Here is a 20,185-nt window from a genome sequence, read left to right as displayed (position 1 = left end):
TTACAGTACAGACAGCTCAGTCTTTTGCATGTTACAGTACAGACAGCTCAGTCTTTTACATGTTACAGTACAGACAGCTCAGTCTTTACATGTTACAGTACAGACAGCTCAGTCTTTGCATGTTACAGTACAGACAGCTCAGTCTTTACATGTTACGGCACAGACAGCTCAGTCTTTTGCATGTTACAGTACAGACAGCTCAGTCTTTTACATGTTACAGTACAGACAGCTCAGTCTTTTGCATGTTACAGTACAGACAGCTCAGTCTTTTACATGTTACAGTACAGACAGCTCAGTCTTTACATGTTACAGTACAGACAGCTCAGTCTTTGCATGTTACGGCACAGACAGCTCAGTCTTTTACATGTTACGGCACAGACAGCTCAGTCTTTTGCATGTTACAGTACAGACAGCTCAGTCTTTTACATGTTACAGTACAGACAGCTCAGTCTTTTGCATGTTACAGTACAGACAGCTCAGTCTTTTACATGTTACAGTACAGACAGCTCAGTCTTTACATGTTACAGTACAGACAGCTCAGTCTTTGCATGTTACGGCACAGACAGCTCAGTCTTTTACATGTTACGGCACAGACAGCTCAGTCTTTTGCATGTTACGGTACAGACAGCTCAGTTTTTTACATGTTACAGTACAGACAGCTCAGTTTTTACATGTTACAGTACAGACAGCTCAGTCTTTGCATGTTACAGTACAGACAGCTCAGTCTTTGCATGTTACGGCACAGACAGCTCAGTCTTTTACATGTTACGGTACAGACAGCTCAGTTTTTTACATGTTACAGTACAGACAGCTCAGTTTTTACATGTTACAGTACAGACAGCTCAGTCTTTGCATGTTACAGTACAGACAGCTCAGTCTTTGCATGTTACGGCACAGACAGCTCAGTCTTTGCATGTTACAGTACAGACAGCTCAGTCTTTTACATGTTACGGTACAGACAGCTCAGTTTTTTACATGTTACAGTACAGACAGCTCAGTTTTTGCATGTTACAGTACAGACAGCTCAGTCTTTGCATGTTACAGTACAGACAGCTCAGTCTTTGCATGTTGCGGCACAGACAGCTCAGTCCTTGCATGTTACGGCACAGACAGCTCAGTCTTTGCATGTTACAGTACAGACAGCTCAGTCTTTGCATGTTAGGGCACAGACAGCTCAGTCTTTTGCATGTTACAGTACAGACAGCTCAGTCTTTGCATGTTACGGCACAGACAGCTCAGTCTTTTACATGTTACAGTACAGACAGCTCAGTCTTTGCATGTTACAGTACAGACAGCTCAGTCTTTGCATGTTACAGTACAGACAGCTCAGTCTTTACATGTTACAGTACAGACAGCTCAGTCTTTGCATGTTACAGTACAGACAGCTCAGTCTTTGCATGTTACGGCACAGACAGCTCAGTCTTTGCATGTTACAGTACAGACAGCTCAGTCTTTGCATGTTACAGTACAGACAGCTCAGTCTTTGCATGTTACGGCACAGACAGCTCAGTCCTTGCATGTTACAGTACAGACAGCTCAGTCTTTGCATGTTACAGTACAGACAGCTCAGTCTTTGCATGTTACAGTACAGACAGCTCAGTCTTTGCATGTTACGGTACAGACAGCTCAGTCTTTGCATGTTACAGTACAGACAGCTCAGTCTTTGCATGTTACAGTACAGACAGCTCAGTCTTTTACATGTTACGGTACAGACAGCTCAGTCTTTGCATGTTACAGTACAGACAGCTCAGTCTTTTACATGTTACAGTACAGACAGCTCAGTCTTTTACATGTTACGGCACAGACAGCTCAGTCTTTTACATGTTACAGTACAGACAGCTCAGTCTTTACATGTTACAGTACAGACAGCTCAGTCTTTACATGTTACAGTACAGACAGCTCAGTCTTTGCATGTTACAGTACAGACAGCTCAGTCTTTGCATGTTACAGTACAGACAGCTCAGTCTTTTACATGTTACAGTACAGACAGCTCAGTCTTTACATGTTACAGTACAGACAGCTCAGTCTTTGCATGTTACAGTACAGACAGCTCAGTCTTTGCATGTTACAGTACAGACAGCTCAGTCTTTTACATGTTACAGTACAGACCGCTCAGTCTTTGCCTGTTACGGTACAGACAGCTCAGTCTTTGCATGTTACGCTAGCTCCTTTTATACCGCCATTGATATCTGCTTGGCACGGCAGTGAATACTCGCACGTCTTCCCACATTCGCTAGATGTAGCGTGGTTTTCTTTTTGGCAGGAGGCTTCTTTCTCTCAGTAGGCGTGAAGTGTGACGGAGGTGATGTTTGACTTGTGTTGGCTGTACAGATGAAGACAACATCAAGCTATTGCAAAGAATAGATTGAACTGAATGACAGTTTTCACATGTAAACAGTTTTCTGGTGTACCACCTCAGATCCCTGTTACGGTCATTATTTAGAAAGGGCTTGTTATGTGCATATTAATATCAACTAAATACATGCTTATGACCATATGACCATAGAAATGGAACAAATGCTAACAGTGAACAGGATAGGGAGTTTACATGCAGTGATGTCCCTGCTGTTATCGGCGTATCCCTCCTATGTCAAACGCTGATCCCGGCTCATGAAGAGGGGATATGGCACTTAGCACTTAGCACTTAGCTGTGCCGACAGTCTCCTAACTAAGAAGTAGTAAAGCAGTACAAATGACAGCATGTTCTTCTGCCTCCATTAAGCGATGAGATGCAGGGACCTGTGAACCCATGTCCAAGGTTATCCCAGGAGGTGTTGGCTCACTTCCTGCTGATAAGACACCCCCCCCCCCCCCCCCTCCTCCCCTCGAGAGGCTGCCCCGCCCCCTCGAGAGGCTGCCCCGCCCCCTCGAGAGGTTGTCCCGCCGCCAGGAGCCGTCAGGCTGGCACAGGAAATGAGTGGGTGGCGTAAGCTGTTAATGAGCTGCCCTTAGCTAACTGCAGACTCCAGGGGGGAGCACATTCTACACTATCTGTCTTTCTCTTTCACTCACTCTCACTTACACTCACACTGCTTTAGCACACGCACACGGAGCGTGTGTGTGTGTGTGTGTGTGTGTGTGTGTGTAAGGCACAGTCATGTGGTTGACTGGCTAAAGGACCGGGGCTTCTTGGAACTGGGTCACATCAAAGTCGGACAGAATGTGACACATAGTGACCCCAGCAGTGAGAGTTAGTGATGTCATTAGTTTGATTGACAGTCCGGTGCCCCTATCGCTCGCTCAGCCTCTATCGCTCTCTCTCTATCTCTCTGCCTATTTTTTATCTGCCTCTCTCTCTCTGCCTCTCTCTCTCTCTCTCTCTCTCTCTCTGCCTCTCTCTCTCTCTGTCTCTCTCTCTGCCTATTCTTTATCTGCCTCTCTCTCTCTCTCTCTCTCTCTCTCTCTCTGCCTCTCTCTCTCTCTGTCTCTCTCTCTCTCTGTCTATTCTTTATCTGCCTCTCTCTCTCTCTCTCTCTGCCTCTCTCTCTCTCTGCCTCTCTCTCTCTCTCTGCCTCTCTCTCTCTCTCTGCCTCTCTCTCTCTGTCTATTCTTGATCTGCCTCTCTCTCTCTCTGCCTCTCTCTCTCTCTCTGTCCTTTATCTGCCTCTCTCTCTCTCTGCCTCTCTCTCTCTCTCTCTCTCTCTATTCTCTCTCTCTCTGCCTCAGAAGCACATGGCAGGCAGCCATGCTTGTGCTGGGAGCTGTGAGTGTCTCTCTGTGTTGGACAGCGATCGATGTGAAGTGAACTAACCTCCTGGGCTGAACTACAGTTGTGACAGCTGTTTAGAAACAGCACAAAAGACCCCCCCCCCCCCACACACACACACACACACTGCACTTTGATAGAGTGCAGTGTACAATCTGCGCAATTTTCATCCATTTTTCTGCACCTGTACACAGAAGATTGCCTGTGGATGATCATCTCAGTTGCTGCTTGTAGTTAAAGACTCCACATCATCCATGTATGTCCATGAGGTCTTTGTCCCTGCCCTGTGTCCTCATCCTGTCCCTCCCTGCCCTGTGTCCTCATCCCTCCGTCTGTCCTTCTGTTTATTCCAGGCCTTCTCCAATATGGTAGGAATTGGTCCGCCATCGCCAAGATGGTGGGCTCCAAAACTGTGTCCCAGTGCAAGAACTTCTACTTCAACTACAAGAAGAGGCAGAAACTGGACGAGATTCTTCAGCAGCATAAAATGAAATCGGTAAGCGACTTTTTGAGACAGATAAGCTCCACTCTCAAAGCCCCCTCCAGTGTATTCAGTCAGCTTTAAGATCTTTCATATATTTCCCACAGTGTTGATTAGTCACACTGTTCCCTACATTTTTGTTGACAAAGAAGTTAATTTTGTGCTCAAGTTCAAAATGAGTTGCTAAAATGGAACGATGACCTACGACTCGATGGAATGCTGTAGTCATACGTAATGATCAATAAATCAATCAATTCCATTCGGACTAGGGATGTTCATCAATTATCGATAATCGATAATTGATCGTTGAGGAATTAATTCGATCACGTGGATTTTTTTCGATTATTATTTTTTTTATTTTTTTTGCGGACTAGGTTTGGGTGGAATTCGTTCCTTACAGAGGGAATACTGTGTCCGGCGTAACAGCTAAGCTAACATTACAGAGGGAATACTGTGTCCGGCGTAACAGCTAAGCTAACATTACAGAGGGAATACTGTGTCCGGAGTAACAGCTAAGCTAACATTACAGAGGGAATACTGTGTCCGGAGTAACAGCTAAGCTAACATTACAGAGGGAATACTGTGTCCGGCGTAACTTGCGCTGCTTCTCCTTGGTGTATAGCACAGATTGTGATGACGTGCGACTATGCACGCTTTTAATTTGACAACATAACATTCTTAATTGCCCCCAGTTTACTTCCTGTTGCAGTGTTTGCTAATACAGTAGCTGACAAGAAGTAAGCTAGGTTTCAAACTGTTCCCTCCGTGAACAGCGTCTATACAGCAGCAAACATAGAACATTTGAAATAGAACACTAACTGGTTCAACAGGTAGAACAACTGACTGGAGGGGGTCTTTTCATTTTGAAAATGGCAGCAATAATTTGAAGCGTTTTAACGACACTGATTTAGTGTTTGTGCCACCAAGAAGTTGGACGAGTGCTTGTGGGCGAGTTTCTTTAGTGGCTGTTTGTTTTGACCCAGGAGAAAGAGCGTAAGGCCCGGCGTAAGGGCAAAGCTCTGCAGAGCGAGGAGGCCAGCACCCGGTCTGCAGCCGAAGAGGAGGAGATGGAGGGTTCTGGGGCCAGTGGTAACGAGGAGGAGGCGCCCGACGATGGAGAAGGTAACGTTAGGCCCTTCCCTAGAGCTACACCAAAGCTACACCAAAACACAACGCTGTCTCAGTCAAAGCTCATCATCTTTCTGTTTTCGTTTTTTTTTTTTTTTACTTGCATTTAACCACTGAGGGATTTCTTTTTATTGGGAAGTTGTCCCTTCTTGGTATATATGTTTGAAGTAATAAAGTGGTATAAAAATATTAGATTGGCTAGATTGGCATTTACTTCTGGTGAAGGTGAGTTGTTCAGTGTGTCACAGTGTTTTGTGAGACATAGTGAGCAGAGGGGAACGGAGATGTCTTCAGGACTCGCTGCTCCTCACCGTTGTCTTGGAGAGTCATGTTCCACAGCGACACACATAACCCAGCCCTGAGAACGCTGTTGTGGTTTGTTGATATATGTGTATAGTCTCTATTTTCACAATAGAGTGCTGAAGGCCCGGGGGGACTCCCCCCATCAGCCCAATTGGTTTTGTGTTCTTCCTCATTGTACACTGAAACCTGATTAGGCACAAAAGTGGCACTTTGAACAATCTGGTTTGGCAGAAAGAGACGAGGAAGACGTAACATGATTTACGAGATGAGGCCACCCTCCTCATCTGATCCGTTGCTGCTGTCTCTGCCTTTGTCTCCTGCCTCAGCCAATGCCAGCATCACTCAGCCCCACAGAGCACAACTTAGGTGCGAGGCCAGAGAGGAGAAGGCCCGCCACTCTCTGTGTCCTTTGAGCTTTTTTCTTAAGCAATCTGGGTCAGAGCAACAACAATGGACTCAGCCAATAGCCTTCTTCAGTGTTGTGTTGCATAAGGCAGCAATACTGTACAATCAATCAGTCGGTCAATATAGAAATACAGGATGAAAAAAAATACAATTGCACAGTGTATCAATTTATACTTGCTAACGGCCTGTGTCCATCAACCGTCTTTTTCCGATCGTTAAACGCTGGAAGTACGCTGGGAAGCGCTGATCTCAGCGCACAATAAAACAAGGAAGCAGTCTGAAACTAACGTTAGCTCAGTGCGGTAGTAGCTTGATAGCTGACAGCTAACATCAGCAAACAACACACATACAGTGATTTAGCTCAACACTCACCAGAAATATTAAGTGTCAAGCCAATCTGCTCCCACAATTGAGCCTTTTTTCTTAATTTTTTTTAAACCTTTATTTATACAGGGGGAGTCTCACTGAGAGCAATGCTCTCTTTTTCAGGAGCGCCCTGTTCACATTCACACCTGGAAGCTGACCAGTACAACCACAGTCTGATCTGCCGGCCACTGATCAGCTCCACTGGAGCTTTTGGGGGATAAGGGCCTTGCTCAAGGGCACCTCAGTGGTGGTAATGAGGGAGGGGCAAGCGCTGCCTTTTCACTTTCCCCACCCAGATTTATCCTGCCGGTCCCGGGGATTGAACCGACGACCTTCCGGTCACAAGCTCGCTCCTCTAACCATTTGGCCACCACTGCCCAGTGCCCACTGCCCTTTCTGTCTCTGTTGCGATAGTTTTTCAATATGATTAGTTGCCAGAAAAGGAGCACCCGACACCAGCGTCTTTCTGAAAAGTTAAAATATTTTCAGCTGGGAGCGCTGGGAGTCGGGCGCACAAAAACGCCGGAGCGCTGTGAAAATAGACGCTGGACGCAGCGCACTTTCTCTAGACGTCCGTGTGCGCCCACATACGCTCTCTCCTCATTGGAAACAACTGAAAGAAACCGCCGGAGCTGATGAAAAGACGCTAGATGGACACAGGCCCTTAGTTGGCACTAAGATTTTTTTTGCCTTCTATTTATTTTATGATATGGATATATTTTTGATAGAGATGTTTTTTTGTATAGATCTTTTTGTATTTCATACAATATACACGCTGTATGGTGTGGACAGCGTGTATATTGTATAATAATATAATATATATATTATATAATATATTATATATAATTATATATATATTATTATATTAATAATATAATATATATATTATATAATATATATTATATAATAATATATTATATAATATACAGCGTGTATATTGTCATTAAGTTTAAGTGGACAGACCATGCACATTGTCATTTATTGGCCCTGTTTGTCTTTGTCTCCTGCCCCGGCCAGGTGGAGCCAACAACAGCTCGGACACAGAGAGCCTGCCTTCCCCTCGCTCCTCAGAGGACAGCAAGGCTAAGGAGGAGGTCTCTGTCAGGACCAAGGACAGCTCCAACGCCAGCGACAAGGAGGCGGCCGGCTCAGACCTGGGCCAGGCAGGCGAGGAGAAGCCCTCCCCAGGCCAGGGAGACCCAGACACCCCCATCAAGCAGGAGGTGAAAGTCCTGCTGAAAATATCTTGTTCACTATTTTAGATCACATCCCTGGTCATAGAGTGCACCTATTTAACAATGTATGCCCAAAAACAATCACAAAAACCCAATTTATTTGGATTCAAAGAAATTCAACCAGGTTTTCTTCATTCAAAATGAAATCTACAGTGCGCTTACGTCAGCATGTACTACCAAATTTCAACCAATAATACCATGACACCCGACAGCTGTCAGTCAATCTCCAACTGTATACTCCGGCAACTGTGCACTGTTGACACAGAGCTAACGTTAACTAGCTAAGATGTTTGTGTGGTGGGCAAAGGCTCAAACATGTACACTACTGTACATGTTTACTCAAACATGTTTAAGTAAACATGTACAGTGTACATGTTTGAGTAAACATGTACACTGTAAACATGTACACTGTACATGTTTGAGTAAACATGTACACTGTACATGTTTGACCAAATAGTCGTCCTCTCCCTCGTCTTCCTCTACCCCCGGCAGCTCGAGGGTTAGTACTGTTAGTACTCCACAACTGAATGGAGGCTAACGTTACTTACAGTAGTGAGGCTAGCATACAACTGATCGCTGTCACACTCCGTTTGGTTTGTTCTCGTGAACCTTTCAACGGGCCAATCAAACTCCCCAAACGTTAGGTCCCGCCTCTCTAGCGGCCTGTTGTCCAATCAAATTCCTCCCAGTCTCTGGTCCCGCCTACACTTAATGTAGGTTAATACTGTGGAAATGTAATTTCAGCTGGACTTGAAGACCGAGGCAGGTGAACCCAGCAAGGAGCAGCCTCAGCCCCCGCAGCCTGCACTGCCAGCCAGCGAGGCCACAGACAAGAAGCCTCCCACCACAGAGCCAGAGGACGTCAAGAGCTCCACCAAGGCCTCCAAGAGGGACCACAGTGCCAACACAGGCTCCCACGGTGACAGTGACTCTAGTGCCACCTGCAGCGCCGATGAGGTGGAGGAGGCGGACAACACAGAGAAGAACAGGTAGGACCTCACAGCAGGAGTTATGGCAGGGATGGGTTTGTTGGTACCCCCCCCTAGGTGTTTAAAATGCAGAATATAATCATTTCCAATGGAGAAAGTTTCCTGCTTTTTTCCCCAGCCTAAAGTGCAAGTGCCCCTCCGTAATGTTAGCTTAGCTCTTTGTCTACGCTACAGCCTAAAGTGCAAGTTGCCCTCCGTAACGTTAGCTTAGCTCTTTGTCTGCGCTACAGCCTAAAGTGCAAGTTCCCATCCGTAACGTTAGCTTAGCTCTTTGTCTGCGCTACAGCCTAAAGTGCAAGTTGCCCTCCGTAACGTTAGCTTAGCTCTTTGTCTGCGCTACAGTCTAAAGTGCAAGTTGCCCTCCGTAACGTTAGCTTAGCTCTTTGTCTGCGCTACAGCCTAAAGTGCAAGTTCCCGTCCGTAACCTTAGCTTAGCTCTTTGTCTGCGCTACAGTCTAAAGTGCAAGTTCCCGTCCGTAACGTTAGCTTAGCTCTTTGTCTGCGCTACAGCCTAAAGTGCAAGTTCCCGTCCGTAACGTTAGCTTAGCTCTTTGTCTACGCTACAGCCTAAAGTGCAAGTTGCCCTCCGTAACGTTAGCTTAGCTCTTTGTCTGCGCTACAGCCTAAAGTGCAAGTTCCCATCCGTAACGTTAGCTTAGCTCTTTGTCTGCACTACAGCCTAAAGTGCAAGTTGCCCTCCGTAACGTTAGCTTAGCTCTTTGTCTGCGCTACAGTCTAAAGTGCAAGTTGCCCTCCGTAACGTTAGCTTAGCTCTTTGTCTGCACTACAGCCTAAAGTGCAAGTTCCCGTCCGTAACCTTAGCTTAGCTCTTTGTCTGCGCTACAGTCTAAAGTGCAAGTTCCCGTCCGTAACGTTAGCTTAGCTCTTTGTCTGCGCTACAGCCTAAAGTGCAAGTTCCCGTCCGTAACGTTAGCTTAGCTCTTTTGTCTGCGCTACAGCCTAAAGTGCAAGTTCCCGTCCGTAACGTTAGCTTAGCTCTTTGTCTGTGCTACAACCTAAAGTGCAAGTGCCCCTCCGTAACGTTAGCTTAGCTCTTTGGCTGCACTACAGCCTAAAGTGCAAGTTCCCGTCCATAACGTTAGTTTAGCTCTTTGTCTGCTCTACAGTCTAAAGTGCAAGTTGCCCTCCGTAACGTTAGCTTAGCTCTTTGTCTGCGCTACAGCCTAAAGTGCAAGTTCCCGTCCGTAATGTTAGCTTAGCTCTTTGTCTGCGCTACAGCCTAAAGTGCAAGTTCCCGTCCGTAACGTTAGCTTAGCTCTTTGTCTGCGCTACAGCCTAAAGTGCAAGTTCCCGTCCGTAACGTTAGCTTAGCTCTTTGTCTGTGCTACAACCTAAAGTGCAAGTGCCCCTCCGTAACGTTAGCTTAGCTCTTTGGCTGCACTACAGCCTAAAGTGCAAGTTCCCGTCCGTAACGTTAGTTTAGCTCTTTGGCTGCGCTACAGCCTAAAGTGCAAGTGCCCCTCCGTAACGTTAGCTTAGCTCTTTGTCTGCGCTACAGCCTAAAGTGCAAGTTCCCGTCCGTAACGTTAGCTTAGCTCTTTGTCTGCGCTACAGCCTAAAGTGCAACTTCCCGTCTGTAACGTTAGCTTAGCTCTTTGTCTGCGCTACAACCTAAAGTGCAAGTGCCCCTCCGTAACGTTAGCTTAGCTCTTTGTCTGCGCTACAACCTAAAGTGCAAGTGCCCCTCCGTAACGTTAGCTTAGCTGCAAGCCGCAGTATTTCTTTATTATTAACAGCTGGCCAATGGATTTCAGAGCTGATGGTCTCATTGGAAGAGCGTGACTCCAAATGGTTAACAAGCCAATGTTTTGGTCACTCAGTGGCGTTTTGAGCCTGGCGAACGTGGTTACAGCAGCAGGCTAACAGCTAGCTAACATCTAGCTAGCTAGTTAACATGCCAGCTCCTCAGTCAGAATGGAATTGACATGACGTATAACCATAATGTTCCATTGAGTTGTACGTCATCGTTCCGTTTTAGCAACAGCTTTTTTTTTCTTTTTTTTTTTTACTTGAGCACAAAATTAATTCATTTGTCGAACAGTGTGGCTAATAAACATTGTCAGGACATGACTCCATAAGAACCTATGAAATAGCTTAAAAATTACAAAATACACCGGAGGGCTGATTTAAACATGAGAAACGAGGCACTTTATATAGTGAACAACAGAGGTCTATTTTTATTTTTAACAAAATTGATTGTTTTTTCATTTAAATGTCTGGAAGAGTTCAGAAATAATGGTCAAATCTTATTTTAGTTGCTTTTTGTGAGTTGATATATATGTAACAGATTGTGTTGCTGTAAATTTGTTTATGACATCGTCTCATATTGATTGCAGGCCACTGAATTGTATCGTGGCAGACTCAGCAAATATCATATTGTTGTAAAATAATTAATATAATATGGCATCGTGATGAAACTTGTCAGTGACTGCCGTCCCTACAGCTGGTTGAGGAGTGGTTGTGCTGGTCTCTGGACTAGCAGAGACATCAGAAAAGAAAGCAGGGAGGGGTTTCAACTGTTATTAGTTGCCTAGTTACAGTGTACTCACTGTACAGTAGTGAAGCCATATTTGGCAAGTCACTTGGGTGTACACTGCAAGTTGCTTTCCTTCTCCCTATCAGCCACAGATTGTGTTTGTGCTTTTGTGTGAATGTGAATAGGTGTGTGTGTGTGTGTGTGTGTGTCTCAAAACAGACACAAGAAAAGTGTGTGTGTGTGTGTGTGTGTGTGTGTGTGAAAAAGTGCGGGGGAGGGGTGATTAGTCTTGCACGGTATTTGTTCAATTTTTTCCATGACAGCAGACTGCATGTACTGGCAGAGCCGAGGGAAACACTGCCCTCTGTGCCAAAGCAAACAGTGTGAGTGTTTGTGTGTGTGCGCACACGTGCACACACACACACACACACACACACACACACACACACACACACACACACGCCTGTGTTGGTGTGCTTGCAAATGTGTGTGTTACCGTGATTCAGTGTGCTGTGTGCCTTCTACAAATGTGCGGTATAAGGATATGAATTTTTGATTCGCTCCTCCTCCAAGATCTCAGGCCCTTTTGGACACACTCTCCTCCATCACTCCCTGCATCAGTAAGTGATGCTCTGTATGAAGCTCATGGATCTGCATCAGTAAGAGATGCTCTGTATGAAGCTCCTGGATCTGCATCAGTAAGAGATGCTCTGTATGAAGCTCCTGGATCTGCATCAGTAAGAGATGCTCTGTATGAAGCTCCTGGATCTGCATCAGTAAGAGATGCTCTGTATGAAGCTCCTCCTGGATCTGCATCAGTAAGTGATGCTCTGTATGAAGCTCCTCCTGGATCTGCATCAGTAAGTGATGCTCTGTATGAAGCTCCTGGATCTGCATCAGTAAGAGATGCTCTGTATGAAGCTCCTGGATCTGCATCAGTAAGAGATGCTCTGTATGAAGCTCCTGGATCTGCATCAGTAAGAGATGCTCTGTATGAAGCTCCTCCTGGATCTGCATCAGTAAGTGATGCTCTGTATGAAGCTCCTGGATCTGCATCAGTAAGAGATGCTCTGTATGAAGCTCCTGGATCTGCATCAGTAAGAGATGCTCTGTATGAAGCTCCTGGATCTGCATCAGTAAGAGATGCTCTGTATGAAGCTCCTCCTGGATCTGCATCAGTAAGTGATGCTCTGTATGAAGCTCCTCCTGGATCTGCATCAGTAAGTGATGCTCTGTATGAAGCTCCTGGATCTGCATCAGTAAGAGATGCTCTGTATGAAGCTCCTGGATCTGCATCAGTAAGAGATGCTCTGTATGAAGCTCCTGGATCTGCATCAGTAAGAGATGCTCTGTATGAAGCTCCTCCTGGATCTGCATCAGTAAGTGATGCTCTGTATGAAGCTCCTCCTGGATCTGCATCAGTAAGTGATGCTCTGTATGAAGCTCCTGGATCTGCATCAGTAAGAGATGCTCTGTATGAAGCTCCTGGATCTGCATCAGTAAGAGATGCTCTGTATGAAGCTCCTGGATCTGCATCAGTAAGTGATGCTCTGTATGAAGCTCCTGGATCTGCATCAGTAAGTGATGCTCTGTATGAAGCTCCTCCTGGATCTGCATCAGTAAGAGATGCTCTGTATGAAGCTCCTGGATCTGCATCAGTAAGTGATGCTCTGTATGAAGCTCCTGGATCTGCATCAGTAAGTGATGCTCTGTATGAAGCTCCTGGATCTGCATCAGTAAGTGATGCTCTGTATGAAGCTCCTGGATCTGCATCAGTAAGTGATGCTCTGTATGAAGCTCCTGGATCTGCATCAGTAAGTGATGCTCTGTATGAAGCTCCTCCTGGATCTGCATCAGTAAGAGATGCTCTGTATGAAGCTCCTGGATCTGCATCAGTAAGTGATGCTCTGGATGAAGCTCCTGGATCTGCATCAGTAAGTGATGCTCTGTATGAAGCTCCTGGATCTGCATCAGTAAGAGATGCTCTGTATGAAGCTCCTCCTGGATCTGCATCAGTAAGTGATGCTCTGTATGAAGCTCCTCCTGGATCTGCATCAGTAAGTGATGCTCTGTATGAAGCTCCTGGATCTGCATCAGTAAGAGATGCTCTGTATGAAGCTCCTGGATCTGCATCAGTAAGAGATGCTCTGTATGAAGCTCCTGGATCTGCATCAGTAAGTGATGCTCTGTATGAAGCTCCTGGATCTGCATCAGTAAGTGATGCTCTGTATGAAGCTCCTCCTGGATCTGCATCAGTAAGTGATGCTCTGTATGAAGCTCCTCCTGGATCTGCATCAGTAAGTGATGCTCTGTATGAAGCTCCTGGATCTGCATCAGTAAGTGATGCTCTGTATGAAGCTCCTGGATCTGCATCAGTAAGTGATGCTCTGTATGAAGCTCCTGGATCTGCATCAGTAAGTGATGCTCTGTATGAAGCTCCTGGATCTGCATCAGTAAGTGATGCTCTGTATGAAGCTCCTCCTGGATCTGCATCAGTAAGAGATGCTCTGTATGAAGCTCCTGGATCTGCCGGGGGATATTTCTGTAGGCTTGTGAGATGGAAAGACAAGCACAGCCTCTCTGCGCTCTCTGTGTTTCTCTAATGTGACATTCAAGTCGGGCTCAGTCTGTGTTTATGAGCAAAGCACATCAGAGAAGGCCGTCTGTGGCCATATGAAGGACTGTGTGTGTGATGAGTCCCCCCCTCCTCCTCTCTGTTATGAAGGACTGTGTGTGTGATGAGTCTCTCTGTCTGTATCTTCAGGATGACCTCTCTCTGTGGCCATATGAAGGACTGTGTGTGTGATGAGTCTCTCTGTCTGTATCTTCAGGATGACCTCTCCAAGGCCCAGCCTGCTGAACTACAGTCACGACGGGGTCATCTCCTCAGCCCTGCAGAAGCCTCTGGACCTGAAACAGCTCAAACAGAGGGCTGCTGCAATCCCACCTATTGTGAGTCACTGCTTTGACTGTGTGTCGGCCTGCCTGTGTGTCTGTCTTTTTTTTTTTCTATTTTCCCCCCCAAATTTTTACAGAACAATAAACAAACAAGCTCAGACACAGGAAAACAAAAACAAACAAAAAAACACATCTTTGACAATTAGTATTGTAACGTGGTGCTACCAGCCCTATATGTGCCCATGTGCTTATACAATATATTATGCATTGAGTCCTATGAAAGGGGTCCATGGAAAACCATCCAGGTAAGCAGTCCATCACGAGTAACCTCAGTCACTAGTCATTCTTGACTTCGTCAAAGTAAGCCAAGAAGGGGTCCCAGATATTTGAGAACCTTCTGAGCGAGTTGGCTCTCAGGAACCTGAGCCTCTCCATCTGTATAACAGAGATCATGTCCATCAGCCACACCTGAAAAGAAGGTGAAGAGGAGGACTTCCATTCCTTTAAAATCAGTCTTTTAGCAACAGTTGTCCCCAGCGTCAGAGATTGCTGCACGGCTGTAGGGAAGTTCAGAGAGGACTCCGAGCAGCCAAAGATGGCGAGTTCTGCCTCCGGCTGCAGGGTTACTTTGTAGGCCTTAAAGGAACACTCTGCCCATTTTCAACCAGCTTTGTATCATTAGAACATCAGTAGTATATCAGAAAACTGTAAACGGTTTTGAAGTCTGTCATTTAATTTGACAGTTATTGAGTGTTAAAGTGTGGACCAGTGACATCACTGGTCCACACTAACTCAAATTAATAACTCATTAACTCAAATCAACTCTCAATAACTGTCAAACTAGATGAATGATGAATAGTTTGACAGTTATTGAGAGTTGATTTGAGTTAATGAGTTATTAATTTGAGTTAGTGTGGACCAGTGATGTCACTGGTCCACAGTTTAACACTCAATAACTGTCAAATTAAATGACAGACTTCAAAACCGTTTACAGTTTTCTGATATACTACTGATGTTCTAATGATACAAAGCTGGTTGAAAATGGGTGGAGTGTTCCTTTTAGAGTACCAGTCAAATATTTTGGCCCAGAATTGTCTGTGTATTTTTCATTTTCTTTTCACACATTATACAGCAGAGAGGTGGAGTCATCTTGGCTTCACCGTCCTTGGAAAACATCTGTGACTTCAGCAGCTTCTGTAACAGAATAGATTTTCCCCCACGACAGACATACACGCGTGCGCACACACACACACACGCACACACACACACACACACACTGCAGTGGTATCAAGGCCAGCCCCCTGGCTCTTTGCTCATAGAGATAACAGTATGGCAGCTGAAATAGTTGAGTCATATTTCTGTGAGATAAGCACGACAGATGGAGGAGGGGGGGGGCAGATTATCTGGACTGAAGAAACAAGATGGCAGGCTTTAGGGAGGCTTTACAATACAAAGGAAGAAGGCCTGTCGCTGTCATCAGATATGTGGCTGCCCATATGTTTGTTATAGGGCTGATATCCTATAGAGGTTTTCCACCAATGTTCGAATGTCTGCCGTGACGTCATCACGTCTGCCGTGACGTCGTCATGACAACAACAAAACATCAATTTGAATAAAGTGATTAGTCGGATGTAATAATGCTGCAGTGAAAATTGCACGGTGCAAATCTTTGACTAGGATGATCGCTGCTTTTCTCAATCAGCCATTCATGTACATGAAGCTCTAGTAGTTTGTTCATTCAATCATTCAATATGTTGCTATGGAAACAATAAAGATAAACACAATCACACAAGACTGCACACAGACTGCACTGAACTTGGCACTGGCAATCCTCTTAGTATACCAGACATACTGTAGTAAAGGTCTTGCACTTGGACTCACTTTAATGGTGAACGACAAGCATAGTACATTTTAAGTCTGTCTTAGTGTAAAATAATTAAAACTAGGGATGCACCGATCGATCGGCACGTGACCGGAAATGGCCGATTTCCACGTGATCGGCCTCGATCGGTGATCTGCGCCGGTCACTCTAAAATGCCGATTCTGTGAGCCGATTTTCAAGTGACGTGCGCGCACCCAAAAGCAGCGAGACCGAGACGGATGAGTTGCTGCTAAAACGAAAGCTGCCACTACACACATGCCACAGCATGTCTTCATCAGTGTGGAGCCGCGGACTGGAGGAGCCGGGTAGGTTGGAGTCCACTGCAGTCTGAGCGGCTCGCTTCACCTCACCCCTCTTCCGCGACCAGCTGCACTCCACATCACCGCTGCCTGCTGCTGCTGCTGCTATCTGCCAGTCACGTTGTAACGTGGATACAGGAGAGGACTTTTGTTTCGTATTGCGAATAGAACGACGAACATAATAATAAAACGCATCGGACCAGTGTGCAAGGTTTACTGTGCGAGATGATTTTTTTTCGAATGGCGGATTAAAAAAACGGACTGTGTGTAAACTACGATATTCAAACTGAGTCAACTCAAACTCATTTCCTCATCTAGGCTACTCAATAACAGCCAAATCCACAACTGTAGAGTGGGCATGGCTTCGAAGGTCTCTGGGCTCCAGACCTATAGGCTATAAACTCCTTGTCCATGGATAACATTTTGACGTTTATTTATTTTATTTTATTCGTTTATTTGGCAGGGACATATACAAAAAAAACATTAAACCCCATAGGGGAAGATATGCTTTGTAACAGATTTAGCCATAGGCTACTTTCCATCTGAAGCCCCTGTTCTGTTGCACGTTTTTTCTTTTGGAAAAGTAAATGCATGATAGCTGTGGGATATACTGGAATTAATTGTTTTATATTCATTGTATTTACACAAAAAAGAACAGCTCTGTCCAGTAACCTGGAACACTTTTATTTTGAGATGTTTTTGAGTGAGATCATCCTACCTCATGCAAATGATAAGAAATGTGACATGAATGTTAATTTTCTATTAAAGCAAAGTAAAAAAAAAAAAAAACGTCAAAAAATAACCCGTCAATTATTGTTCTTAGAAAGAAAATCGGAATCGGCAAAAATCGGTATCGGCAAGTCAGACTATTCAAAAATCGGAAATCGGAATCGGCCAACAAAATTGCAATCGGTGCATCCCTAATTAAAACCATAATAAAACAAATAGTATTTGAATGCTGATCCAACCCCATAACCCCCCCCCCCCCCCCATGTCAGCATAGAGACACTGCATGAAATAAGCCACGGCCATCACGGGGGAAAGCGTGTGTGTGGGGTGGGCTGCCCAGACAACTAATGTAAAAAAAAATCGCCAATTCAAGTTTTTTTGTACTCCCGAGCAAAACAAGGAGGCCATTGAGAATTGTCGAGAAGAACATTTTTGATCTAGCTGTCAAGGAAGTAAGTTGGAGTGTTCATCCTCCGTATATATGATCTTTGTGTGCAATACGCGACCATGCACGTGACATAGGAGAACGCCAGGATTGGGGTGGGGGGGGGGGGGTTTGTTTCCCCCCGTTTTGGGCATGGTTTCTGAATGATGACGCGCTCCGCAGTGTCTCTATTGTGAACGAATATTTGAATGTCTCTGAACTATTGGGTACAGCAGCCTGAGTTTGTTAGGTATGTTTGTGTTTTGTGTGTGTATAACCTTTTGCTTCCCATCTCTCTCTCTGTGTGTAGATGATGCCAGAGGCAGCGATGCAGGCCGGTCAGCGGGGCGGGGGTGCTAAGGCAGTGCTGCCCCCTCATGCCCTGGCACTGTACCAGCAACAGATCACCATGGCTCACGGGGAGTCCTCTCAAGAGGCCAAACAGCAACAACAGCAGCAGCAGCAACAACAACAACAGCAGCAGCAGCTCCCAGGCCAGCCAGGCAAACAGCAGCCTTACCCAGCACAGGCAGAGCGAGACAGGGAGGCTCTCCTCAGCATCAGCCCTCGCATCCGCCCCCGGAGCCCGTCCACCGGGGACAAGGATGGTATGCACGCCCCCATCAGGGCACACACCTAGCTTTATACCCTCTAGGCCACGCCCCCATCAGGGCACACAGCTAGCTTTATAGCCTGCAGGCCACGCCCCCATCAGGGCACACACCTAGCTTTATACCCTCTAGGCCACGCCCCATCAGGGCACACAGCTAGCTTTATAGCCTGCAGGCCACGCCCCCATCAGGGCACACAGCTAGCTTTATACCCTCTAGGCCACGCCCCCATCAGGGCACACACCTAGCTTTATACCCTCTAGGCCACGCCCCCATCAGGGCACACAGCTAGCTTTATAGCCTGCAGGCCACGCTCCCATCAGGGCACACAGCTAGCTTTATAGCCTGCAGGCCACGCCCCCATCAGGGCACACAGCTAGCTTTATAGCCTGCAGGCCACGCCCCCATCAGGGCACACAGCTAGCTTTATAGCCTGCAGGCCACGCCCCCATCAGGGCACACAGCTAGCTTCACGCCCCCATCAGGGCACACAGCTAGCTTTATAGCCTGCAGGCCACGCCCCCATCAGGGCACACAGCTAGCTTTATAGTCTGCAGGCCACGCCCCCATCAGGGCACACAGCTAGCTTTATAGCCTGCAGGCCACGCCCCCATCAGGGCACACAGCTAGCTTTATAGTCTGCAGGCCACGCCCCCATCAGGGCACACAGCTAGCTTTATAGCCTGCAGGCCACGCCCCCATCAGGCCACACAGCTAGCTTTATAGCCTGCAGGCCATGCCCCCATCAGGCCACACTGCTAGCTTTATAGCCTGCAGGGCACAGTGGCTGGCCAATCCTAGCGTACTTCACCAGCCAACTAGTTTGTAGACTGCAGGACCTCCAAACAATGGTTGGTTAGCTGCCAGAATGACACACTTACCAGCCCCTCCCACTATTCAGTGTGTGTGGAAAGGGTGTTATGCCGCATTCCAGTTGCACTGGGAACTAGGGATATCCCAGTTGAGTGACGTCACACCCGAGTTGACCGCGTTCCAGTAAAACAGTGGGAAAACCAGCCACGGTTAGCTCTACTAGCCAGGCTAGCAATAACAGTTGATAACAATGCATTACGTCGTATTTTGCACATACCAACATATCCACAGGCACAGATGGACGTTAGATTATTAATGAGACGCAAATAACACAGAAGTGCTAATAAACAGTATTTACTACAACTTTCACTACTGCGACGTCACAGGGGCGTTCCCGACCTTTGACCTGGGAATTTCCGAGCTCCCAGTGCAACTCGAACACATAATTAATCTCCCTCTTCTGACTCCACCCCTCTCTTCCCTCACCAGCCACTCCTTTACCTGTTCTCCCAACGCCATCGTTTTCTCTCTGCATGATCCCTAGAATCACTGTGTTCTGCAGGTTGTATCAGAGCAGCATGTGCTAGTTACTTAGTATCACAGTGTGCTGCAGGTTGTATCAGAGCAGCATGTGCTAGTTACTTAGTATCACTGTGCTGCAGGTTGTATCAGAGCAGCATGTGCTAGTTACTTAGTATCACAGTGTGCTGCAGGTTGTATCAGAGCAGCATGTGCTAGTTACTTAGTATCACAGTGTTCTGCAGGTTGTATCAGAGCAGCATGTACTAGTTACTTAGTATCACAGTGTTCTGCAGGTTGTATCAGAGCAGAATGTGCTAGTTACTTAGTATCACAGTGTGCTGCAGGTTGTATCAGAGCAGAATGTGCTAGTTACTTAGTATCACTGTGCTGCAGGTTGTATCAGAGCAGCATGTGCTAGTTACTTAGTATCACTGTGCTGCAGGTTGTATCAGAGCAGCATGTGCTAGTTACTTAGTATCACTGTGCTGCAGGTTGTATCAGAGCAGCATGTGCTAGTTACTTAGTATCACAGTGTGCTGCAGGTTGTATCAGAGCAGCATGTGCTAGTTACTTAGTATCACTGTGCTGCAGGTTGTATCAGAGCAGCATGTGCTAGTTACTTAGTATCACACTGTGCTGCAGGTTGTATCAGAGCAGCATGTGCTAGTTACTTAGTATCACAGTGTTCTGCAGGTTGTATCAGAGCAGCATGTGCTAGTTACTTAGTATCACAGTGTTCTGCAGGTTGTATCAGAGCAGCATGTGCTAGTTACTTAGTATCACAGTGTTCTGCAGGTTGTATCAGAGCAGCATGTGCTAGTTACTTAGTATCACTGAGCTGCAGGTTGTATCAGTGCATAACATGCTAGTTACTTAGTATCACTGAGCTGCAGGTTG

General features: G+C 46.2%; 1 protein-coding gene across 6 annotated transcripts in view; it reads left to right on the top strand.

Moving 5' to 3' along the window:
- The window catches only part of ncor2 (nuclear receptor corepressor 2), a gene marked incomplete at its 3' end in the record, with an annotated part of 154,468 nt that overhangs the window by 94,314 nt on the left and 39,969 nt on the right, over positions 1-20,185 (top strand). For 5 of the 6 annotated variants that reach the window (XM_083644614.1, XM_083644615.1, XM_083644616.1 and 2 more), the window contains exons 16-21: positions 4,060-4,202; positions 5,171-5,309; positions 7,407-7,612; positions 8,369-8,613; positions 13,942-14,062; positions 17,653-17,950. In XM_083644614.1, the coding sequence (XP_083500740.1) occupies positions 4,060-4,202; positions 5,171-5,309; positions 7,407-7,612; positions 8,369-8,613; positions 13,942-14,062; positions 17,653-17,950 (1,152 nt within the window). The remainder of the gene's footprint in view (positions 1-4,059; positions 4,203-5,170; positions 5,310-7,406; positions 7,613-8,368; positions 8,614-13,941; positions 14,063-17,652; positions 17,951-20,185) is intronic. The other variant, XM_083644613.1, reaches the window with a different exon arrangement.

Source organism: Poromitra crassiceps, assembly GCF_964638095.1.
Source record: "Poromitra crassiceps genome assembly, chromosome: 10".
Taxonomy (NCBI): Eukaryota; Metazoa; Chordata; class Actinopteri; order Beryciformes; family Melamphaidae; genus Poromitra; species Poromitra crassiceps.
The sequence above is the reverse complement of the archived record's forward strand: the minus strand, read 5'-3'. Positions and strand labels throughout refer to the sequence as shown.